Here is a 27273-nt window from a genome sequence, read left to right as displayed (position 1 = left end):
AATTGAGCTATTAAAAGTAACGTAGCCTGTAATTACAGCCCACTGCCCATTACCGTAAAAAATACTTTTCTTGTATATTTACGAATAAAATTTGTGTGTGTTTGTGTATGTGTGTGTGGGGGACTCGAGGAGCGCTCTGATTCATGCGAAAAAATCTGATACTGCGACTTCCATTCTAAGATTGTCTCGTCGTAAAAATCCTTTTTATTTCCGTCTCCTATTGTCGATTAGCTCGTTCTGTTTATTTCCTGCATGCAATTTTTCCAGACGAAAGCTTGGCCTTTGATCGCGTTAGGTATATTATGGGGATTGGCTTTTCGATTAGCCCTCTCTCCTCTTCTCCATTAAACCAATAGAAGAGTCTGCGCGCAGACAATGGCCTATTCTTCAGATTCGACGGCTCCTATCGCACTAGGATCTAGAAAATATATATCCGGATTTTCTTCGCCTTCTCATTTTGTCACCGGCTCCCTCGAAGATGGAGCGCAGCTATGCAAAGCGAGAAAATGATAAATGGCGTGGGTGTGGATCGGGAGGGGGGGAGGGCTTTCTCCCATTTTCAACTCTCTCATCTCCGCCAAGAGAGAATTGTGTAAGGTAATCGTGACACGCACCCTGTTAAGAGCCAATAATAATAAGGTACATTGTGTGCGAGTGTGTGTGTATGTGTACATAAGTCTATTATTATTATAATGTATATTTGGAGAAAAAGCATGGTGCAATGTCCCTCTCGATTTGAAATGCTTTTCTCTGTTCCCTTACGCGACTGTAATACAATAGCCGTGTGATAGCGCGGGAGAGACCTAGAAAAGTATTTAGCATAAGAATCTGGATTTAGTGTTCAAGGTTCGCGAACGTATGTGTTCTTTTATCGCGCTCTATTTGTTTCGCAATCCCCGAAGGCCGCTCCACCGTGGAATTCTTGATTTCTCGGCTACGTCATTCGCTTCTTATGCCGCTATACCGTTTAATTTCAAAGTGGCAAATGGACGCTGCTCTCGCACGTTACATTTACGGCCTGCTACCTCAAAATCGTGCTCACCGTAATCCGCAAACGTTGTCTCTCTTAAATAGAATTCAGTAAAATTTATCCACATAGTTTATAATGAACGAGCACTATTCAACTTTACGTGGTTCTTCTAGATTCATAGTTAAAGTAATAATAATTGTAATACAACAGTTTGCAATGCGTATTAAGATTGGAATCAGTGAATGGAAGTTTGGAAGAAGCGTCGCTATCTATAAGAATCGAGATAAAGAAGGAGAAATTATGCAGGAGCTCAACGGCACTCTTACGCCTGAAATTTGCTTTTTACCTGGCCCTCGTACTCTCTAATTTTGAGAAAATAAAAGGTGAGCAAAGTTTTCAGGTGTGTGAGTGCGTTGGATTCGACCAGTGACAACGAGGGAAAATAAAGTGGAGGTGAAAAAAGAAGAGGGGCTGCTGCACGCTGCAATACCATGTAAATTCATGTAAACTGTTTTAGTATCGACAACGTTAACTTTAAAAGAGTACTTGTTTGCGTGCATTTTAAAGTGGTAAGCAAACACGTTCAACGGAGTCAATGCTGGGCATTTTGATAGCACTGTGTAACCTCACTATGTGCTTTTATTTACAGAGCAAAAAATAATGTAGTATCTCTCAATCAGAGTCTCAACAAACTAGTACTCCATTAATTATAAAACACAAGTGACTCCCGTAATTATTCCAATTAAGCGTTTAAACAAGATTTTTCAAAGTTGTCATAGGGAGAAATTCTTAGACAATCCAACGAGCTCTCTTGATTCAATTGTAATATTATTTTCTACGAGGTAACAAGGTGGTAGGACAATAGATCCGTAAGCTTCCGTGTAGCTACAAGGAATAAGTTATACCAAGTAAAAATTAAGCTACGCATCGACCTTCGCGAAGGAATAAGATTGGCTTGGTGCATGGGGAAAAAAGGATTTGGAAAAGTCAGCGCAGGAGTATCGAAGCGTGCCTATTGGGCATGGGAGAACGTGCGAGTTACAACTTGAAACGGTAAACCTTAGCCGACTATAAGTAACAAGGTGTATTTTACGTAATACCCTGTCACTGTAGAACGAAAACCCTTTACGCAATGGCTATAAATAGGCCGCAATAGGCGAGCGCTACCACGAGCTCTCGTAGCACTATATCGCTCCCCAACAACAGTTGGACAATGAGCAACGAATTTACAGCTTGGCTTTTCTGAATAAACCATGCTGCTTTGAAAACCTACCATCTTCTTTACGAGACAATTCAACGTTTTGTCTTTACTTTGCCATTTCACTGCTGACAATCTTCCCTATATTTATATACTAGCACTCCTGACCGGAACTGGTTTCACGCGAGAACAGCGCTTCTTCGTTTTATGATCCTATAAGAGTTAAGGTAAAAACAATTCGTAATGTCATTCGCTTTTTGCAACTCGATCTAATTGTAATTCTATATATATTGATAGAATTTTCCATTTGTTTTTTAGCTTAATACAGTATAATGAATTTATGTAGCAATTTTTCAAGCAATTGTGCAGTTGCAGTGTCAATGAATCGCCGTCCGAGTCACGAGAGAGTACTCGTTAACCACAAGCTATATTGAGCAAATGACGATCGTATATAAAGCTGGTAAAATAGGGACTGTGCAAGACTCGGCGATTCATCGACGGGAAGCATTGTGGGGATACGCCCATAGATCTTATGTTTCGCGTGGCGCAAATAAATTAACGTCGGGATCAGTAACGAAAGGATATGGGCCTATTATAATAGATACGAAGAACCTGCTTTATAGCTTTTACTATTATTGCGCTCACATTTAAAAATCATTTTACCCGACGCAATAAATTAATATCGAATCCAATGTTGCGATAATCGAATTAAATATACGATACTGTTAGAGAATATCAGTCGAAAAGGACCCAGATGGAATTGTAGATATATCCATTTATTTCAGTCGAAAGCAAGCTTTGTTACAGCATGTAAAAAGAAATGCGTAAAACGCTTTAACCCCTCATTAAACTCCTTCAAACTTTAATCCCTTTTAAGTTTAAACCTGTATACGACGGATCATTTTTTGTAAATAAGGGAGATATGCTGCTTTTTATCCAAGCAGTTATATGTTATACCTATAGGTATAAGCTGTCTAGCTTTAAGTTTTAATAAGCTTTATTCATCCAGCCTATAACCACCGTCCACCTTTAAAGCTTTCTCTCTCGTTTCAACCTATTTAACGTGACTTTTCTGACCGTCGCGCGTCGGGATGAAAAAACTTGGGCTTCGATCTGTAAGATCGAACAAAGGCTTTTATCCCTTTTGTCATTCTAATTTCCAATCTGGCCTTCTCAATTCTATCGGCCCTCTCAACTCGGCTCTTATTGCTCCTATTCGACAATTCAACTTACGAATGAGTGAATTATTTTCCTGAAAGGAGCTCGATTCTTGCATCAATGTAAAAGTATAATTTAATTTTTCTCGCAAAATTGAAAAATCATCCCAATATGGATTCGTTACACTTGACTGCGACGCTTTGCTCAGGAAGAGTCAACTCTGGGTAAGGTGTATAAATATATAATATTTCAGCGAAGATATGAGTTTCCGCGTAAAATGTTTTACTCTGCCCTATGATAATCCTAAAAACTCTTATATCAAAGTGCCAAAATGCTATAGAGTGTAGTATAATTTTGTAGAAAGAATTAAAGAAAGCGCAAGTACTCGACCTTGATTCAGAATATTATTCGTACAGTATGCAAGTGTGATTATAATAATAGCCAAGTGAATCAAGCGATTCAAGGCAGTTAATCGTTTTTATTTCTTATCAAGCGAGAGAATACTGATGTAAAGTCTAACGAAGCTTATTAAAGACATAGTTTTGTGTTTTTCTTCTTTTGCATATTTTTTGCTTTAATGTAAGGAAGTGGCACGCGAGTTAATAAGCTTCCGGTCGAGTTCCAGATAAAACAGTCAGAGCGGGTGGTGGGAGAGTAGAAAACGTGCTGCTGCTGTGCTGGGAGGAAAGCTGGTAGGCGTGCTTAATTAAGCGACTTTGGGTCTCGTGGGCCGGCTTATACTTGCGTATTCGCCTCTCGCAGCAGATTCCTTATCGAGCGCTTGCACGCTTCGGCGTATAATTGCAAGCATCTCTCTTCTTATTCCTCAAACGGACCTCTGCTACCAGAGCCCCTACATTTCTTCAACTTCCACCCAACTTTCCTAAACTTCCAGGCCTCCTGACTCAACTTGATTAAAAATTACAGATACAATTCCGATATTGTATACTCCTCTAAATAAGCAAACGACCCGAGTTATTTTATGAATTAAACTCCAACATTTCCCTTCCAAATCACTATCGAGATGCACTAAAACATGTAACTCTACTCTAAGACTAATGGAATATGATTTACAGAACATTTCTCTCTTTATAGGAAATAACCTGATTGCGCATTTCAAACATTCGCCTTGCATAAAAACTTTTTTATTGCTTTCTTTCCGTGACGGAATTACTTTATGTGCTAAACATTGAGATCACGCGTGGTAGATAATGAACTAATATATGTGATTTAATTTTTCACACATTTTTACTTAATGCTTCTCGCTGCTAGAAACAGCGACAGGTGGATAGCGAATATGGAGAGGTGACAGTGTCATGTATCTATTAGTTTACGAGTAGTGACTGCGGCCAACGCACAAAGAAAGAAACAGTTTATAAGTGGGAGAAGGCTTGTATCTAGTGGGCCAAAGTCGCGAAAATCAAATCAGTACGTTTTGCTGTAAGGAATAAGGAAGTTCACTTTTTGTATAAATATTTCAATAGAGAGATATAAATATGTGTTCGATTAATGTGCGAATTAGAATAATTGGATACGAAACTTATTTTCTTAAAATTATATTTAGAACTTATAACATACATTGAATAACGTAATGGTAAATAGAGATTCAATTATAGCACCTATTTGTTTAACCAATATTTTCGTCACAAAATATAGAACCAAAGAATACATAGTTGCGTAAAAGCTGGCCGCAAGCTTTCTGTAAGCTTTTCGGAGTAGGGGGACCCTCGGCTCTCCTCTGGGGGTCGCGACTTTCGAAATAAGCGTCTTATGAATAAATATGGGACAAGTTTCGCGTATGAATATTTCCCTCTGGTCGGCCGGAGGATGCCGCTGAATAGCGATATGATATTAATAATAATAAAAAGCGGCTTCGTCGTATGGAAATTTTCATTTGAAAAGCTCCTTGAAAATCCGGCTGGGTATGCAGTGCGAGTGTAGTAATCTCGACCGGGAGCAAATGAAACCAGCCGAGCAGCGACCCCGTCTGAGCTACCCTGGAGACCGAAAGCCTTTCGTAGCCTGTAATATTTTTCACGTATAAAGCACCCCGTCTCCATCAATAGCCTACTAAAAACAGGCAAACTCATTCCTATCTCGTCTCAATCCTCTCTCACAGCCACTTCCTCCTAGCCGGACAAATAGCTGCCACTTATAAGCTTTTAACGGCGCATATAAAACAGATTAACTGCTCTTTGTAATACAAATAGTGTCTTGACTTAAAAACAACTTTCAAAATTAATTCAAGTCTGTTCTCTAATTTACGAATCATGTCCGTGTCTCTATATCGTTAAATTATAGTGTCCGCAAGGTGTTTGATTCTCGCGGTTACCCACGTTTCGAAATTTATCCGGAATACTATGATATTTAGGAGGAGCAGGGGGGCATCGTCAGTTAAAGTATACGATATATAAAGAAGCATAGCTTAGACTTTTCTTGCGTCACGACCCAACAAAGCGTACTTTATTCTAATGTTATGTTAAGCAATAACACCACTAATCGCTACCTCGTACGAACGGTACGGTATAATACGAAACGTAAACGTGGAATTTGAGTTTGCGCCACATTTACTGCCATATAATACTCCTATAGTGGAAGCAAAATTCCCCACCCAACTTTGAAAAAATTATCTCTATCGTATAAGCTAACTTTCTTGAAATTTTCAAGAACCCAAGGTAATTTTTTAAACTTTTAACAGAGCCAGAATTGCATTGTTGCTTTTTTAACAGTTATACGTCATGTCCATGTTATTCGGTACCTTTTCCTATCTCCTTGCATCGACCTGAGTTGTTCACAATATCCCTTAAATATCATTCGCATTTCAAAAAATTACGTTTACTCAAGTTATTTGTCTCGTTGATACCAGTGTTGAATCAACGATAAGAGTCGCACTTATAAAAAATTTCAAATGTCAATGTCCTCTTTTGATAGATTCAAGCTAAACAGTTTAGACACTGCAAGAGAGTGCAAATGGAGCATCAGTATCTATGCTTACTCTCTAATGTCGCAGGTTATATTGCGGGGAAATGTCAACAGAGAGAGAGTGAGAAAGAGTGCCCTTAGAGAGAGATGAGTCAAAGCTAAGAAAGTGAATGGACCACATTTCCGTATGGAATGCAGCTTATGCATGGCTATTATCTGGAAAAACAGCAGCCCAATACCATGGAATTGTTTTAAACTTATCATTGCTCACAGGTTTTAATTCAGATAGCTAATTTATTTCTTTAAAACAGTTTAAAGTCATCAAAATGTATAAAGTAGTTTGTTCTTTTAGGAAAATATATGTATTATTAAATAATTCAAAATATTAATAAAAATGCACCTCCTGCAGTTAAATTATCTTTGAATCATATATATAGGCAAAACTGTGAAGAAGATAAAACCATTCTATGTTAACATAGTACAAATTCAACCAGCTGTCTCATTTTACCTATTTTTCAATAAGATAGAAGAGTAGATCATCAATGTAAAACTTGAATAGAGGTGTTTGAACAAGGATATTGCCAGTGCTTTAAGTATAAACAGTTTACATACTGTGAGGGAATGCAAAGGAATGCCAGTGGAAAGAGAGTCTTAGGATGAATTATAGGTATAAAGAGAGAAAAGACAAAGTTTCCAGTTTCAATGCAGCTGACACATGACTATTATTTGGAAAGTGAGCAGAAATATTCCATTAGATTATTTTATATCAACAATATTAATCAAATGAGTTACAGAAATTGCAGTTTTCCAAATCCATTCAGCTTATGAAAATGTCAAGGTTTAAATCTAAAAATAAAAAATATTCTTTATTGAATGATCTTTCATTCTATTAGAATTTTGAATTGTAGCAATATTAAAAAGCATCAATGAATAATAGGATTTAAAGCAATGAATATTATTTCAACACATTACTTTATAATAATTCTCTTAATAGAGAAATCTAATAAACAAATCTTGCGACATATGAACATAAATATATCTTACATTAGTATATTGATGTAAAAATAAAAAAATTTCTATATCCTAATGTCTACCTGTCATCAGAAGCTGGTATGAAATATAATTGTTGCTGGTTACTTTAAGTAAGTTTTTATCAATGCTTCTATAAAGTAGGTGATCCCTTCCTTTTTCCTAATAACTTTTTGTTTACTATACTGCAACAAAAATTAGGCAGAAACTTAACAACGCAACAGTATTCTAGGTTTCTAAGTGTTATGATTCTAAAGACTTATCTGATGATTTTCTCTACCAGAAAAGTTTACTTTGCTGTAGTGACTTAATGCTTAATTGTCAACAAAGACCCTAAAGAAATATAATGGTTATGAGTCTCTTTGAGTGGGGTTTGCTTATTAACGCTCTATAGCATAGTTGTTCCTTTATTCTTTCTTTTGGTAAATTTTTCCAGTCCATGCTGTAACAAAAATTAAATAAAAATTAGACAAAAGAACAGCATTTCAATCTTCTAAAAGTTAAGTTTCTAAATATTCAACTAATAATTTTTATTTTGCTGCAAAGTAGTTATGATTTTTTGTATAAGATATATTTTAACACGCGTCTTTAAACGTAAAAATCACACTTGTCACATCCATTTTTAAATAGCTAACATCCCACAACTTATATTAAACACGGATTTTCAATTTAAATCAAAATATTTTACAGTTTAATACAGGAAACTTGGTATGTACATTGTTTTGGACGTAAAGATGGCGGTGACAGAACACAGTGTTGCCAAATCTGCTATCTTGAATAACGGGCATACATACATATATGTATATGGCGTTCGTCGATGCATTTAGGAACCAAGCTAGAAGACCCCCCCCCCCCAATCTACCAATAACTTAAGACGGAAAGCGCAAGTAAGCATACATTTTTGATTTAAAACTTTTAAATTTTATTATTTAAAGTTTTTTTAATCGAAAATGTATGCTAATTGCTAACGTGTGCATATTCGTCTTGAGTTACTAGTCAGTCGGTATGTAATACAGTAGTGCTCGACCAACATTCTTTTTACACTAATACTCTTGCCGCTGATCGGCTAACCAATCAGAACTATTTTTCACTACTGTTCTCGTCAGTGATTGGTCAGCCGATCAGCGATATGAGTGAAAAGCACTCATTGGTCATCGACAAACTGCTGATTGTTGGGAGAACGCATCGCGCTCCGCGTATCAGCTCAATATACATAACCGAAGCAACCGGTCTTTCACTCGTTTGATCTATGTATGTAATGTACATAGTATACATACATAGGGTGATTCTTTAACGACAGCATGCTGTCAACCGAAAGAGTATGTACAAGTTTTAAAAGGCAAATATAACGAACCGACCTATTGCATTATATTCTAGTGAATTTCATTTCTATTTCGACGTGGGTTGTATCACTGCAACTAGGTCAGTTAATTCCAAATTCGAAATGTCGATCGTAAACGCCCCTAATCTTTAAACGTAAACGTCTAGTACGTCACTTGCAATCATTTGACGAGCGTGGCTTCAATTTGTACATATTAATCAATTTCTAATCCCATCTGGATAGATATTTTACTATTCTAGTAAACAGAATAGCACGTATATTGTATATAATTTAGGTGAAAACCAATAAAAAAATGATGAATATGTGGAAAGTGCGTGAACTCATGGATAAGGCGTAAGTTTCACATTTTAAATATCATTACTTAAATCCTTATTTCAAGAGACTCAAATTTTTACTTCAGTTTTACTTATTAAGATTATTATCTTTTACTAAATATTTTATAGGATTTATGTCGGCAAGGTATGGTAATGCTACCACTGTGTCTTTGATGCTCAATTTATAGAACATTGTATTTTTGTTTATGCACAGTCAATGAGGCTACATACATATGTGTATATATATATATATTTATATCATTCAGTTTTTTGCTCGGATTTGCATTCTTTTTTCTCATTTTTTATCAGTGAATCTTCATTATCATAAATAAATGCTGCAATTCCCTTTCGGTAGTTGTCAATGCCTTCATGTGAAAAATTAATATGCACATCTGTGCTTATAATGAGCGTCCAGTAACATATATGTACTCTGTAGTATTTACCCTTAATTTTGTCCACTTTTTCTATATTAAATAGGAACATTATTAGTGTATAACATTCCTCCTCCTTCCAAATGACATTATCATCATTAAGTTTAAAAACTCTCAACCCAAGTTCATGAATTGCTTATAAAGTTGGTAGAGGCTTGTGGAATTCAAAGAATTAATGTAAAAGAGTATTGTCTCAGTTAAACTAATTACTAATAGTGTCCAATGTTGTTTTTCGTAATTAATGACAGGCCCTAAACAAATAAGAGTTTTATGTAGATTGTTGTGATTAATCTAATTTACATAACCTTTTAAAATATGGTCTGATATTATTTTCAAAACAAACTAGTAATTGAGAACTATTACAAGTTCTTTATTTATATTAATTACATCTTAACAAAGGATATTGAATGTATTTAATATTGGATCATTGACGTATAAAATTGCAGAAAAGGAATTAAAACTATAAAGTCTTTTTAGCACTAACGTGGTGATGAACTATACAGAAACAGAAGCAAAGGTTCGTGAAGCTACAAATGATGATGCATGGGGACCAACAGGTAGTGATTTAATATTTATTATATAAAATAGAAAATTGAATTTTTTAAATAAGAAGTAAGCATTTATGATAATAATCGAAGACAACTGGGTGCAAAATATTCATTTGAAGAAATATCTTAAAAGGAAAGAAACTTGTATTGATTGCAGGATAAAAAATATAATAACTAATGGCTTAAATAAACAGGCTAAGCCAATTGCTAAATAGATGTAGTTGAAGTTAAACCTCTATTTGCAAATTGATCTTTTATACATATTTTTTACTATTAGAGGACAGGTATGGTTATTATATTGGCCACACTCACACAAACTTGATTATCCTATAAAAGATGTATAATTTTATATCTTTAGATGAAGATGGCAAGTACATAGAAATTCTAGCGGAAACATTATCCTAGCTAAACCAGTATTATTAATTCAATTCTTTTATATAAAGTATTTTAATAACTATTATCACTTAAATATCATTGTATTTATATTGTTAATAGATAATCTTGTGCTGTTGATATTATATGGTTTAAAGAGGAGTATGATATGATGATAACATTTTTTTTAGGCAGAGGTCCTTTGAAAATATCAAGGTCAAATTTTTTTTACATGCATTTGTTTTTTTTTTTTTTGCAGATTCTAGTAGTTTATTTCAAGACATTTTTAATATCCTCTTTCAGTTTTTCAATTTCGTTCAGTTGTATGTAAGATATTTTATGTTGAACATATATGTATTTGAGTGACTATACGTTATTATGCATAGTGTTAATGTATTTTATTTTAGCCAAACTTATAACATGCAAATTCAGATTCATATATTTCGTAAACCATTGTATTAAATGAAAAACAAAGCAAGGATTTTGAAAAGCTTTAGAAGTCAACTACAAAAATATACATTATTATGTACATAGTGGAAGATCGAATCGTGTGTGGTTTAGATATAGTGTAGTATATCAATTTTCATGTTAAAGTACAGATAAAAGCTAGCCAAACCAGAAATGACTCAATTTCCCACTGTGTATACTGTGTGTGTACTAGAATACTTTAATATATATATATATACCAATTGAAATATAGTTTTCTATACTAACAAATATTTGATGCCAAAAAAAACTAAATTTTTATAGTTCCAAATACTAATTTTGTCTTTCAATGTAATTATCCGATCGCATCGTTCGACACCTCATTTTATTCGTTCTTCCATTTTCTATAATTCTTCAATTAACACTATTTCCATTACTCTAATACTTTTCGAGATGTCATCAAAAAATGGAAATACATTTTTTTTTTTCATGAAAATTTTTAGTAAAAAAAGAATGGAAAAAAGTTGAGAATTTTAAACGTTACAGTAATCATATCTAGACTGTCTTTCGTTTGATGGTTCATTCGGTTTGCTGATAGTTTTTTCGACACGGTTAAAAATGCTTTACTGCTTGGCCTAACTATAGAAATATGATTGATAATAAATATCAGAAAAGATCAAGGTAATTCGAATACACTAGAACAAGAGTTTCTCTTAGTTTCACTTAATTCTCTGCATTTTTGCGTAGTTCATGAGCCTCCTTAGCTCGTCAAAACAGCAACGCATGGACATAATGAATTGAAATTTTTGACATAAACCTAGTATAATTCATCACAATTTAAATAAGTAATTTTTTAAAGTTTAAATATTTCACTGTTTATCGCTATTCTAATCTTAATTAAAGTCCAACAAATACCGTATTTTTCTAGCTTTAGCGATTAATAGAGTGGATAGAATTTTTGAATTCGACGAAGTGTCAGCGTGAAAATTATTCAATAGACTTTGAAGAAATTTCCTTGAAAATTTGAGATTTCTCTTTACTGTAATTTAAAAATTTAGAGTTTATTTAAGTTACGCTAACATCGCTACCTCGTTTGTTGTGCGCTGTCACGTCGAATCGACGTTAGGACAAGAATTCAAAAAAACGAGCGTCGCGTAGATGTTAACGCGACTTGAATAAAAATTCTCAATTTCGTATTTACTGTCAAAAAATCTCAAATTTTTAGATAAACTTCCTCAAAGCCTATTGAACAACTTTCTTGCTGACATTTCGTCCAATTCGAAAATTCTGTTGGTTCTTTTAATTGCCAAAGTTAGAAAAACGTGGCAATTATTGGTCATCAATTAAAATTAACATATTAATGAACAATTTATATAAAATATTAAATAATTAAACAAATACTCATTTGCACGAGTGTACTATATTACGTTTTGATTTTACTGTTTTTTTTTTTAATTAGCATTTTCTCCTTTAGTACATATTTTACCGATTTGTTTGTAGATGAATTATTTTAATAATCGTCATATATTTGTTTGCAAAGGAATTGTTTTAATAATATTATTTCTTACTAGGATAAGATTTTGCTAGGATTTCTATATACAAATGCTTCCTTTTTTTGATAGGTTTTATTTTACTTTTTATTTAATTTAATATCAAGTAAAAAAATTTTTTTTAAATAATTTATTTTCACGACGCGTATAAAAATGTTTGGTTCTCTACTTTAGGTGGTATGATGCAGGAATTAGCACAAGCTACATTTACATATGAACAATTTCCAGAGGTAATGTCAATGTTATGGAAAAGAATGTTGCAGGAAAATAAAAGAAATTGGAGACGTACATATAAAGTAAGTAGTTAATTTTTTCTTTTAATAGCTGGATGCACTTTACGTTCATTATGTAAGCGGTAGAATATGGGACGCTCGTTTATCCAGATAAAAAAGCCTAGAAACCTAAATCATTATCGTTTTGATAGTAGTGTACGTTCTAAAATTTGTTCCAGACGGTAATAGTTCAGTATCCCAACCATGTTTCGCAGACTAAATAACAATCTTGGTTTATATGTAAGACAATTCCTCTCACTCCTATTCTCACTCACTGTCCTACACATTATTATATCAATCCTGGCACCGCAACACACTTTCTTTAACCTTTTACGGGAATTCAGGGCCAATACAAAATTTCAATCAAAGAAAGTCTTCTAAATTATTAAGAATACTAATCTTTCTCCACGGAGCAAACTCATTCGTTTAACTATACTTTAGCCGAATACATTACGATTCTTGGAAAATAAAATAAAATTAAAAAATGTAAATTTGAACCAGAGTTATATTTTTTTCCTCGTATTAGATTTGAAAAACGGACACTGTATTAGGGTAAAATAGGGATCAACGAATGATTTGAGATAAAAACAAATAATTACATTTAAAAATGTAGAAGATTTTTTCGATTAAATAATTCAACCTTATATACTAAAACAAATTTTAAATTGTTTTGCCAGAACAGAATTGTAGTTTTCTATTAAATAGTGACTGCTGTCAGAATAGTAAGGAATATTCTGTTTGTATATATATTCATATCACATATTTTTTGGATCTTGTTAATAATATTTATGGGATTAAAATAATTTTATATTCTAGTTAAATATCTAATTCTTTTCATATAAATTTTGAATTTAATTGCATCAGCTAAATTGTTTGATTGATTTTATTTTTTATTTGCATTATATGACGAATGATTTTTCATTAAGAGAAATTGTATCGTTTGAAATAATATTTGTTTATAAGAAATTAAATGTTTAGTTAAGTTTTAGTTGAACAATTAATTAGTTTAAATATACAAATTGTTAGTTTCGAATAAATAATTCATTTTGATTATTTCACGATAAATAAATGCACCTTCCAGAATTGTATTTTTTTTTTGCCATGTGAGCAGCATATGTCCGTAAGAGTGAAGCCACAATGTGGTGGGGAAAAGAGGCTGATCGCCATCCTAATTGTAGGTAAATATAGCGCATAAATGTTATATATATATATATATGCTATTATGTGTGGTATCTACCTAAAATCAAGATGGTGACTAAATTCTTCTCTTCCATCATTTTAATTTCGCTTTTCTAGCCTGAAATGAACCTTATGCTTCCTCAAGGTACTTTGTACCTCCATAGTTTCCGCTATTCCTTTTATCATCCCATACAGCAACAAGTGACTAAAAGACACTTTTTAGACATTTATTAATCAATTGGAGACTATAAGATGTCTGTAAGACAACATTTAGTGTAGTGTGCGGTACGGGATCAATTAATCGATATTTAATATATCGATAATGGCTGGTTCGCTGAGCCATGCTGGGATGACTGCGCGGTTAAGGTGCGCATGGGTTGAAGCGGCTAGAACTGGTCTAGGCGCTGAGCCGGACGCCGAACAATCTTGATGAAGCGTTAATAGTACGATATGGAGAAAGACAGAGAAGACGATAGTAGGGTAGGGATAGCTCGGTAGTGGGACTAAAGTGAGATGGTAGTATAGGGAAATTAACAAGGGAAAAGGAGGATAGTGATATGAACGCGATGCAGCTTATTTGCTGTTTTTTTTTTTTTTTTTTTTGTATACTATTTATGCAATTTAAAACTACACATTCGCTCTACCAGATATACTATTTCATAAAATTTATGCAGTCTCCTTCCGTGGGAACCAATATAATAATATTCTTTCTGCAGAAAATTACATTGTAGCCCTACAGAAGTTTCCTGACACTCTTTCACACAATTACACGATTACAAAAGGGACGCAGGCGGCACTCAAGAAGAAAGAGAAAACTTATAATTTCTGTAAGATGGTTTCACCACGTTAGAATGTATAGCTTCGTGCACACTAACCCAGTCACACTGAAGTGAGAATGTGTAGAGGTTTTGTATCTTGCATATTATTATATTGTTGTTTATATCTTATTAATTTGACGAACTTTCTTCGTAAAAGTTTGAAGTTACACAAATAATGACCTCATCTTCACTTTTGTGCATGGTCATAATTATGGCAGCATAATTATATATTAGATATTTTTATGGATGAATTAGTTTAATAACAACTACATATATTTTTAATAGCGATTGATTTAGTAATACTTTTTTTAACTAAAATAATATTTCTGCTAGGCTATCTATGTATTTGCCGTTGGTTTTTTATATTAGGAATAGCGCGTAATATCTTGGTTATAAAAGCTTTACCGAATAGTATTTTTAGTTTATTCTTGTATTTCACATTGTGTTGTTTTTTTCAGTCCTTACTACTTTTGAATTATTTAGTGCGAAATGGTTCAGAACGAGTGGTTACTTCATCCCGTGAACATATTTATGATTTACGATCGTTAGAAAATTATACTTGTACTGATGAATATGGAAAAGATCAAGGAATTAATATTAGACATAAAGTACGAGAACTGATTGATTTCATTCAAGATGACGATAAATTAAGAGAAGAGCGCAAAAAAGCAAAGAAGAATAAAGACAAATATGTTGGTCTTTCGAGTGAAGCAATGGGATTGAGATTTGCAGGTGCTGATAAGTGGTCAAATAACCCTAACTGGAATAAACCGATTACGGAAACACGCGATGATTGGGCAAACGATAACAGAAGAAGAGGCTACGATGATGGAGCTAATAGGTATGAATAATTTTCCATTTTACTTATTATTTTATTAACGATGTTCTGCGACCAAGAAATATATTGCTATTTTTTTTTTTTAATTTGGTAATAGATACTTTTTTGACTCTGCTGAAGAAAGATTTCGGAATTGTAGCATGGCAAGTGCCATCAATTTTTGAGATATTTAAAGTGAGAGTTTATATCTATCCTCATTATAAAATCAATTTCTTTGATGACATTTTTCTGTATTGTGATAAGAGCTTTTCTAAACTATCACTGTAATTAAAGTATATTATTCATAAAGATCTAAATAATAACTATCGATTTTGTTAATATGCCATTCCCGAGCCATTTCTTAAGTAGTTTTACAGCTAAATATCTCTATTCTACTGGTCAGATATGTTTTAAATATGAAGTAATAAACAAAATTCCGCTTTATAAGTAAATTAATAACGCTGACATATGTCAAGTTATTGTTATAACTTTATTGCCGTCTGGGTAAGGAGCCACTCACGTGTCGAGTCTTTTATCACCTTTTCGGCCGTTCTTGCTGTCAGCGTATGAACGGCGTCAGTTGGTCAGTTGGGTGGTCAATAATCGATTGATCGAGTTTTAATTTTCAACACCAGATCCTTATTCCTGCTATCTGTGTTTATATTGCGAGGCTAATGACTTATGCAAACATATCAGTTGTTTAGCATTATCATAAATCAATTTCTTAAATAGATCGAAAAATATTTACATCGAAATCAGCTAAATACAAATCAGCTGAAATACTGAGTAAATTTCGTTGCATTTCTCTCAATCCTGTAAAGTTATTTAAAAGAACAAATGAAATAGGAGGAAACAGACTAACTAGTCTTCGCATTCATTTGTTTCCAATGAAATTTTCTAACTCCACAGGACACCGTGAAACGATTTTAAAATTAGAACATTTTTTATTCATATGATATAATTATTGTAATTGCGATGTAACTATTGCTTAGAAACTGTTTTTGGCAAAAGATTTAAAACTACAAATTTCAATCTTGAAAATGCCTTTCTTTCATTTTGGTATGATCGCTTTTCACAAAGCCTGAGCCCATTCAAATATCAGTAGAAAAATGTTAGAAATGTTTTTGTTCCCTCACTTTTTTAAAGTAGTGCAGTATTATTCATATTAATCCACTTTTATTTATATATTTTTGTAATTCTTATTATAAATAACACCATTATTATTCCTTATAATTAAGTTAATTTTGTTTATTCGTTCTGTTTATGTGTAGTGATGACGGGGAAAGGGAAGACTCGGAAAATGATACAGAATTTAATCCAAAAATAGATAGTCAAGAATACAGGGACACCATGGATGCTGCTGATTTAGCTCAAAAAGTACCTCAAAAATCTGCTTCATTGAGCAGCAAATCACCAACGCGGACAACGCGCTCGGTTAAGAAGGTTGATTTAGGAGCTGCTGCAAACTACGGAAAGGAACCATTTAATGTAATACATGTTAATTTTATTATAAAAGGTGTCCCATAATTTGTAAGTTTTTTCTAAGGATTCAATAGAGAAAGAACATTGAAAAAGAAAATTTAAGGTATTAGTGGATGAAGGCTCGCCACATTTTCAATATTTTCAATAAATTCGAATGTTTTCTTATAACATAAAACATATACGACACGACACGTTTGGCACTGAAAAACTCCCAGAAGACCATGAAAATGTAGACTTTCTTTGTTTAACCTTTAGGCAGAGTTGCCAGAAATTGCTCTTTCATAACGAATTAGAGGCAAGACTTAGTTACGTATCCCTTGTATATACAAAGGATATGTAGTTACGTTTTGGCTGTGCAAGAACAATGTCAGCCACTTTGTCTTCCGGCTACAGGAAAGCCACTAATGTGGTATTAAACAGTCCTTGATTTATTATTCATTAAATATATATTATTTGAATCTACAAAATTTATAGAAAAATAGATCACCCTTTAATAAACATTTAAGCTGTCGACTTTTATGTATTAAAATCTTAGGCCTTTTCGCAAATATTTGTGATTTAACCTCTTGTTTCGTATTTCAATGGAGTCCGATCCGTGATGAAGATTTAGACTCAAACCTAAATGTTACAGGTAGGACTCATGGAGTAAAAGTCGGAAAAGACAGAAAAATTACGAATGAGATTCGTGAAATGATTTGTTATCGGTCAATGGTGGAGTAATTTGATTGTTTTTCTTATCAGTTCGCGACAATAGTCGGTTATCTTCGCTGAGGGTATGGACTTTATTGACCTAAAATCGTACAGGAAAAGGTTTAGTTACATACTTAACGGGATACCTGTGAAGGGTATTTTAATTCGAGAATTCCGAACAGCCATACTACGGCTTTTGAATAAAGGTCGACTTTCAAATCATTTTACCTTCTCGATAACACCGTAAACTGCTTTATCTAACAAGATAGTCGGAAAAAATAAAGTTTCTAAAAAGCAATTTAAGAATGCAACTTTCTGGGTGCTTTAAAGATCTTACTACTTTACTAGATAAAATTATTTATAGCGTCGATCACCAAAGAAGTATAAGAAATCGAAAATTGGTATTTATATAACGAAGGAAACTTTAGAAGACGGTTTACAAGATAGAACACCCAATAGTTAACTGAAATGTGTGAAACTCGAAAATATGTGTTGTCATTTATAATGTAGTCGGCGGTATAATTATGAAGCGGATTTTGAAATTGAATTGCATCTAAAAGAAAAAACTACAAAGATACTAATTGTTCTCGGATCAAGAATTTTAAATATAGTATAAAATAATAGAATATTTGCATCTTTTTACAGTATTTTAATTCAATTTTTTTTATATTCAAGAAAAAAGTACAACTAATTATGATTCGGGTCATGATCTTGCAAAGGGACATTCGCGTGAATATTATTTATTATTAAACTATTTATATATGTATATATATTTTAATTTTTTTGTTACAGAATAGCGCAATCTCCCAGCCAAATGTTAAATTACCGTCGTCCATAAGTCAACAAAATACACAAAATGATATTTATAATGTAATTTTTGATTCGGAAAATGATAATAACAGTAAAAAGACAAATGATTGTGATGATTTTAATCCCAGAGCTAATACAGAAACATTTGTACAATTACAAAATGCTAATGCTGATTTTGGTGAATTTACGAGTGGTTTTAGCGATACTGGCGTGATGGCAAAAGAAAGTTGTGATTTTGCGGATTTTTCATCAGCTTTCAACCATGAAGATACTGCATATGCTGCAACTGGTGAATCACAAATAACACATCAAATACCTGTGATGGGAAAAGCAGGGACAAGCATTAACAACTTTATGATTGATAATTTAAACAGTTCAAAATTCAATTATGCTAAAACCGTTACAAATCTTCCTGGTTCCAGAAAATTAGGTAAAGATATAATATTTTAAAATATTAGGTCTAATAAATACAATTTTAATTCATTTTAACTGTAGACCGTCGAAAATCCTATGTGAAACGTTACTTATGTTTGCAATTTTATAAAAGTTAAATCACATAAATAGTATCAAATTTGTCAAACATTTGTGAGGATAATTAATTGCGTACAATCCTGTCAGTATAGGTATTTATGTTTACTCTTTTAGTAATCCTTAAATGGCATGCTGTTTCCGTAAAACGTAGGTGGCTTACTGGGATGATTGCAGATTCCGACGAAAATAAGTTATTACCAAAGAAAAAATTGTAGCTTAAATTAGATGAAAAATTTTTAAAGTGTTCTTCACATATGAAAATTTAGCGTACAATATTTTAAATACTTGCAAAAATATGAAAGAAAAACTATATTGTTAATAATATTAGTAAAAACCAAATTAATGTTTTTTTAGTAAAGAGAGAAGCATTTCTTCCACTTAAGATTTTAACTCTATTTTTCTGTTATTTTTTTTAATTCTCTAGTAGATCTAAGAAAAAAGAGAGAGCGACATGAGAGGGAAGGGGAATGGGAATATAAAGAGAGATAATACTGACTAATCTAACGACAAATATTACTAAATATTTAGACTATAAATTTCCAAATTACTTAAGCGTTTTTGGACTTTGTGAATATTCTAAGTAACAATCTTATTTAATTTATTTTAGCACCAACCGATACAGATCCTTTGTCCGGGTTGAACAATTTTAATGCATTATGTATTGGGTCAATTAATAATCAAACGAAGGATTTCGAAAATTGCAATAAGTCTGTTGCCGTTTCAACCGCATCCACTACAGCTTCTCCCGGTTTTAACACAGGTAATTTGATTATTTCAATATAGCATTATATATTAACTCAATTTTATTTTTGAACTGTTCTTTTCTGATAAATCGATATTTTATAAGAAATGAATATCAACTATATTACAAAGAGCCCCCAAAATCCTTATATGAAGTATGTCCCTTACTGAATTTTCTAAAATTTTAATATGTTATGCTATTCCACGTCCTAAATCATTATGAAAAACATTCCTGAAAGTGATTAGCAATTTCACTCATTTCATTAATACAATTCAAATAGTAATTTTTGATAGCTGAAACTATTTCTCTATAGAGAGCAAAAAGCCACATGCAATTTAATTTAATACACCTTGAATAAGTTTGATAAAATTTACAATGCAAAAATGATGCTTTTCTTAGATATATATATAAAGATAAAATATGTATGAGGCTGAAACTTCAAAAATTGAAAAATGTTTTTATTTTACAAAATTTATTCTTAATAAAGTCAGACATTTTTCACCCTTAAAAAAAATGCTTACAATGCTTCATTCCCATTCTGCATTCATACCAAAAGTATATTTTTTAATTTTGTTTTAATAATTTTTGAAGCATTTTGTATCCTTAAGGTATGTTCACACGGCTAATCATGTTGTATAATGAATAAGTAGAAAGAACACATACACTTTGAAAGTTCTTTTTTTATATTTTTGTACATGATGGGGTTAAGGATTGCTTTTATAATGGGCACAGTTATACGCCCTTTTGGTTTAAATATATATTATATACTGGTTTAAGGGCCTGAGTCTTTGGCTAAGGCTATATTCGAGAACATACTACCCTAGTACTCGCAGCGTCATTCTATTATCTGCGTTTACTACAGGCAGATTGACAAAGATAATATCATGCTGCAAGTACTAAATATATTGTGAATTACAAATGATATAGAAAAACAACATATTTCTTTTTTTCTCTCATACACATGCACACACGTTTAAACATTTACTGTGCTTTAGTCTATACAGGTAATGATGAACCTTTGTGTGTGCAAGTTTGTATATGATATAGAGATAGAAAAAGAAATAAGTGCGCTACTTTATTTTTTCACTGTGATTTCACCAACTTATATATTGACAAATGTATGTATCTTATATTAGAAAAAGTAATAGAAGTGACAGAGAGAAGCAACGAGTTACTTTCTAATCTCTCTATCCATGATAAATCTATCACATGCCGATTGTCCCGCATCACAATTTTAGAAGCTTTTTATCTTGTCCAACTTTATATAACGTCACTGTATATATTTTTTCATAAAATGCGCATTTTTAAAGATATTTCAAGTGAAATTATCTTTGCTTGCGGTAAAATACCTTTCACTCGATTTATGTAAATATCAATTTACTATGGCAACGTGAATTTTGAAGAATTGTTTTATATGTCAAAGGTGAAGAAACACGGCTGATTTCACTTTTTATCCGCTAAACCTCTAAGTTTAATTTTATTTATTATTATTATTTTTTTTTCATTTAATTTACTGGACTTTTTAGGATTATCACAATAAATTAAAGAGATCTATGAACAAAAATGTATAAGAACCTTTTTTTATGTAATGTATAACTCTCCAGAAGGAATATTCTATATATCTTTTCAGAAAAATGCATATTTAACGAATCATCTCCGAAAAATGTTTAAATGTCTCAATATATTTGCACTTCGAAATTATTGAGGTACGGGTCCCTGCTATATTTACGCAAAAAATGGAGCATGCATAATTTCTCATCAAGTACCAACATTTTATCAAGTACCGCTAAAAATTCAATTTTAAACGACTAATCTAATATATATATTCGTACATCTTGAACCAAAACAGTTTTCCTTTTGACTTTAACACAGTCAAAACAATGATGCAGGTAAAACCCCTTCTGGGCGATTGATTTCAGCGCATTTTTTACCTAAATGCAGCTGCTTTCTAAAATACTGCCGCATTAAAAAATGATTCGATAGATTAATCAAATTTTACTACTGTTCTAGAGATTGTAAACTATTAAATTATACAAGAGAATCGATTTTTAAAAATTATCTAATTGACGGACTCTCTTAATCGAACGAGATCCCTCGCTGCGTAACCAATTCATGGTGACTGTGCTATGATTTTTACGTGATACCGTAGCGTTACGGCGTCTCTGCCTCGTAGTGTGAATATACTGCCCCAAAAACACTCGGCTAGACTTTCATATTTCGATATAATTATATACGTACAACTTGTACAAGGTGATTTGTTTAACTTATCTCAGAGCATTCAACGTACAAATTCACTCACTTTCTTAACTATAAAAAATATCAATGTTTTGTTTAAAATCTTTTTGGATTAGTGTAAAAAACACTTTTTTAAATTTTCTTCGATAATAATTTATATATAAGTATATTTGTAAAAAGATGAATAAATGCTTATGTCCTTACTCAGAAGCGAGTTAAGTAAAATACCTTGTATGCACACACACAATCAGATGTACTGCGAAACCTAGTTAGTCGATTACTCTCACCACTTTTCAGTCGTATACTGTTATTTACACACTCGCTCAGCCTTTCATCCTCTGCTGCTACCTGGTATGCACATGTAGACCTTACCTACAGAACTATCAGAATTTGCTCCTATATTACCAATTTGATCCAAAACATTATTACGTATCACATGTAACACGGGATACGTAATTGTATTTTGGTTGTAAAAAATAATTTTTTACCATTTTTTCTATTTACTTATAAGCATGCTTAGGTGTGTTGCGAACAAGAGAAAATCAAATTAATGCCGTTAGAAAGATGAGGCTAGAAATCTGGTGAGAGTACTCGGCCTCACATTTTAATGAGATTGAAGGATGATCATGTTGTGGACAGATTTTAGAAATAATTATTCTGTAGAATAGTCCGGTTTTTGTTACATCCGTATACCTGAGCTTGGAGTCCTTCTTCGGGTTGTGAGGTTCTGAAAACCTTAATCCTCAAATTAATTTGAAACTTGATATATTTTTATATCTTGATGCTGCACTGATTATTATATGAATATGATGACGGAAATTGGCACACAGATTTGGCTCTCGTAATGGCAACCATGAAAATCAAATTTGCGCCAATTTGCATTATCCTTGTTATAATCAGTGGATAAAAATACGAAAGTATACCAAGTTTAAAAATTAATCTCGAGCTTGACATTTCCAGAACTTTATCCCTTTTTTTCACAACGGAATAAGTCCAAAAAAATAAGGTCACACATTTTAGTTATATTTTCTACATTATCTTTGACGAAAGCGTAGAAAACACAGCTAAAATAAAAGCAAAAAACATATAGTATCCCCAGAATAAATTTTCGTTCCAGTTTCCTGTCAAGAAGAAACTATTTCATCAGCGGATGTCGCGTCAGAGTGTGCAGCTGCTCATCTATTGGAAACCCTATATTCTATGGATAATGATAATCAAAAGAGTCTCGAAATTTTGGAAAAATGTATGCTTAATTACATACAGTTTTTGCCTGGGCCAATTACACCACAAAAATATACAAATTTACATTCCAATATTAAAATAAACTACAGCCTACATGGCAAAATAATAAAAGGTATTATTGATAAGCTTGGCGATAATTGGCCATCCTACGCAAGTCATATGGATACATTAGTTAAGTCAATAGTAATTATTAATGAAGCATCAGTTGAAATATTGTTTGAAACTTTGATTACACTGACGGATCTTTTAAAACAATGTAACAGTAAGCAGCAAATATTTTTTATTTTATATATATTAGAAGAATTCATGAAGAGTGATATCCTATCATCGGCAATAATTAATGCATGTAAATACAAGAGCAACCAAACAATCGAAGTAACAGAATTTGAGCATGTGTGGAAAAGAACAGTACAATTATTAGTTTCTTTACCTAACTATGTCGCCAATAAACTTAATTTTAAGACGCCCGATGTATTTTTGCCTACGAATTATTCTAAAATCATAATTTATCACATAGCTCGTTCAGTATCTTTTATTAGTCAGGGATTTTACAAATGTAATATTTATCCGAATCTCAAAATAATTTCAATATTTTTAAATAAGTCACATATTCTATTCAATTCAGAAAGTTGGGCATGTTTAACAGATCTTTTTTCGTTATGGTGCTTAGAAGACAAATTTAATGAGAGAAGAATCATACATGATATGTTAAAGCTGTTACACGTAGTTTCCATTGAACATATTTCTATTTTAATTTTAAAACGTTGCGATCCAAAATTTGGAGTCAACCATTTCTTTGGAGAATTGATTATGGAGGCCAACTGGATGCACGTGTTAGTAAAACGAATACCGTTCATGTCTTACTATAATGAAGATTGTGTAATAGTCAATTTAATTTCATATATGCTATACATTTTGAATCACAATCGCCTTCTCCCAGAACTATTGATAAAACTGTTAGAAATTTGGAGTAATCAGAGTGCTTTAAATCGTACTTCTCTTGAACAGCATACATATATTACAAAGCTAATTATTTTTTCCAGTTCAGTATTAAAAAATTTATTAAAACCTACGGAGCAGGATAAATGTCAAAAATTATTACTTTCTGGTATAAATATTCATCTTGAATCAACGTCGATAGAATTAAAGGTGATCGGTATGATCACTGGTGAGCTCATAATAAGTTTTTTTAACAAAGAAATGAATGCCCCTAGGTTGAAATTTGATTTTCCTGTTATGGAAGAAGATCTAACATTGTTAATAAAATCATTTAGAAAATTGCAAGAACAAGCGTGTAATTTAAAAATAGAAAAATATATTTTCAATTATGAGAATAATGATCTGGTTATTAAAAAAATCAAGTTCAGCACCTTTAGTGACAAAAAAATTCATGAACTTGGAATTGAATGTAATATTCAATGCGATTTTATGAATAAGCAAATAGAACAGTGTATTACCGTAATATCAAATGAGTCGACAGATACATTAAAAATTGTAAAACATGAAAATTTAGTAAATAAGACTGGAAAAAGTGAGAAAACGGATGATGATGATTTTGATATTGATAGTGACGATGATTTAAAATCTTACAACATGTCTAACGACGTTGCGTTATCAGAAAGCTTTCAACCAATATATTTACGAGAAGTACGAGATAAATTAATAAATGCTGACTTTAAAGAAAAGGAAAATCTCGATATGGTATTACAATCTTTGATGGTTGCTGAAAAGTTAATATTGGAGCAATTACCTAGTGATGATGATTTGCTTGCTATAGAATTGCTGGAAATTTTTATTAATCTTAGAGAGATACCTAATACTGATAATTTTAACATAATGGTACTTGACGCCTCTGTAGCAGCTGTTACTGTCTACCCAAAGCAATGTGCTGTATATTTATGTAAAGAATTTTACTCTGATGTAGGGAATTATTCTGTAAGCCAGCGTTTACTAATCTTAGATATCTTATCAAATACAGCTATAAAATTGTCCAATATTCAAAACGACTTAAATAAAGTTAACTCTAAAGAGAATAATACTACAATAAATAAGCTATCAGTTTCGAAAATAATACCATATCTAGTCGATATAGAAAATACAAAGAGATATAAAATTATTCATAGTAATGATAATTATGATCTGGAAAAAGATGAAACTTCTACTATTAACTGGCAAGAAATTGTAAATCAAAGAATTGCACTAAATACGAAACGATTTGTTGGTAATACTAAATTAGCAAGTGCAAAAAGAAATAAATTTGGAGACGTGGCTTCTTCTTTTTTGTATCCACTTCTTTATGGTTTCAGTAATCATGGTAAATACTTTTGCGCCGAATTAAAGCAGTTTAATGATCAAAAACACATCATATTACTGCGTTTTCTTAAAACTCTAACTGTCCTTATGATTTCCTCTCAAAATTGCTTAATAGCATCAAAAGTGGGCAAAGAAATATTAGATTTAGTATGGATTTTAAGGCACCACAATGAAGCTGAAATAAGATTAGCTGTCATAGAAAACATTGCAGCAGTAATTATATCAGTTCCAAATTATATCTTACTTAACGAATTAGTAGATTATGTTATGGATATTAAATTGTGGTTGATAGGTATGATCCAAAATGTTATTTCAGGTGAATGTGATACAAGATGTCGAAATTTAGGCACAAAGCTTATATTATTAATTAATTCTATATTTAAATAATAATTGTTCCTAATATGTAATTGAATATTTACGATTTTGGAGTGTAATTTCATTATGTCAATATTTTTATTTTCCATGAGCAAATATACTTACATTTTCTGGAGATTATATTACTCTTTTAATAAAATTGTTATAAATTTTGTATGTCTGTACGGTGTGTGTAATGCTTAAAAATCTTTATTTTTTAAAAGTGAAAAGGAGGATTAAAATAATAAAAAAAAGTAACGTTCTTTTATATGAATTGGACTATTAAATTTACATAAATAACTGTGGCTCAGAGTACCTGTACATAGAGTTCTAACTGAAAAAGATTAAATTAATAAAAATGTTGAAATAAATTGCACAGTACGTGCAAAAATTTCGCGTATACGACGTTGAAATAGGCTAATTTACTGTCAAATATCTTAAATTGGTTAATAGAGATGGTAATCTTGTCAAAACTCATGAATATTATACTCAATGTTTTATTCAAATATATGTAGAGAAGTAACTGTTTATGATTTGTCCATATGATCTCTGGTTAACAGTATTAAAGATACACGCAACGATGATTATCTCAACAAGATAGTTCCTAAACAAGGAAAACTTTATTTCACTCTTTTTCTGCTATAATTAAGTTCATAATCTGAATATTAATTCCTTGTGTTACTCTAGTGTAGAAAAATATATATAATTGCCATGAACAACCTGAAAAAAAAACCCTGCCTAACACCTAAAGCTATACCTACCTAATATATAAAACTAAAGGGCTTACCTATATCGGAAAACTAAACCTGAAAGAAAAACAAACGCTAAATAGATATAATTACATTGAAAAATCTGAAAATCATGAAAAGAAGAACGCACACTGTAACCTCAATGTGGGGTCACACATCCACTAAAACAAAGAAAAAGCAAAACGTTATTAAGTTAAATTGAATTCAATATATTTTGCAGTTTATTTAGCTTTAAGATAAAAAACCTACAACTTAGCTGCTTCGCTTCATAGAATTAAAATAGTTTCTAGTCCTGAATGTAAGTGTGGATACTCTATGGAAAATATATATATATTAATCATGTACTATGGGATTGCGTTATTTATAGACAGGAACGCGTTAAGATGATTAAACGTCTTAGATACTTGAAAATTTTTCCTCCGTTTTCCATAGATGAGCTGATTTCTTCTCCTAAATCGCGTGGGTGTGATATCATAAATAAATTTTTGAACAATTGTAGTTTAAGTATTTAATTTTGTTTAGATATAACAAAGGAAGATGTACATGATTTTGTTTTGTATCATATATTGAATATTTGATTAATAAAGTGAGCTAATATGGACCGATTAAGGTTCCAAATAGCTATATATAAAAAAAAAGATAAAAAACTATGAAACCTATAGACTATGAGAGTCCTTGGGGCTGTTGCCCTTGGCCGCTAACTAAGTTTTTATATTAATAAATTTTTATTTTTCGCTCAATTTTGAACTTTGATATTTCATATTGATTGTGAAAACATA

General features: G+C 31.9%; 1 protein-coding gene and 1 long non-coding RNA gene across 10 annotated transcripts; one reads left to right on the top strand and one right to left on the bottom strand.

Annotated features, from left to right (window-relative positions):
- Window positions 1-6938: 6938 nt before the first annotated feature.
- LOC136776757 (uncharacterized) lies at window positions 6939-8116 on the bottom strand. Of its 3 annotated transcripts, none has more exons than XR_010823135.1 (3): window positions 7994-8116; window positions 7343-7719; window positions 6939-7094 (listed from the first exon to the last, which is right to left on the bottom strand). It is a non-coding gene; the product is annotated as an uncharacterized lncRNA (long non-coding RNA). The 3 variants fall into 3 exon arrangements; XR_010823136.1 differs by lacking the exon at window positions 7994-8116 and adding an exon at window positions 7799-7987; XR_010823134.1 differs by lacking the exon at window positions 7994-8116 and having other exon boundaries at window positions 7343-7987.
- Window positions 8117-8727: 611 nt separating this feature from the next.
- On the top strand, window positions 8728-26838 carry lqfR (clathrin interactor lqfR). Of its 7 annotated transcripts, XM_066732362.1 has the most exons (9): window positions 8728-8952; window positions 9063-9078; window positions 9842-9921; window positions 12435-12556; window positions 14988-15370; window positions 16618-16834; window positions 18311-18758; window positions 19467-19619; window positions 22954-26838. In XM_066732362.1, exons 2-9 carry the CDS (start codon window positions 9068-9070, stop codon window positions 25776-25778), a joined length of 4239 nt encoding a protein of 1412 aa, XP_066588459.1. In that variant the 5' UTR covers window positions 8728-8952; window positions 9063-9067; the 3' UTR covers window positions 25779-26838. The 7 variants fall into 7 exon arrangements, with proteins under 7 accessions (XP_066588459.1, XP_066588458.1, XP_066588464.1 ...); XM_066732361.1 differs by lacking the exon at window positions 9063-9078; XM_066732367.1 differs by lacking the exon at window positions 12435-12556.
- Window positions 26839-27273: the final 435 nt, after the last annotated feature.

Source organism: Prorops nasuta, unplaced genomic scaffold (assembly GCF_024137725.1).
Source record: "Prorops nasuta isolate Cenicafe-Biocafe unplaced genomic scaffold, Cenicafe_Pnas_1.2 PNAS00010, whole genome shotgun sequence".
Taxonomy (NCBI): Eukaryota; Metazoa; Arthropoda; class Insecta; order Hymenoptera; family Bethylidae; genus Prorops; species Prorops nasuta.
This window is presented reverse-complemented; position numbering and strand designations above follow the sequence as displayed.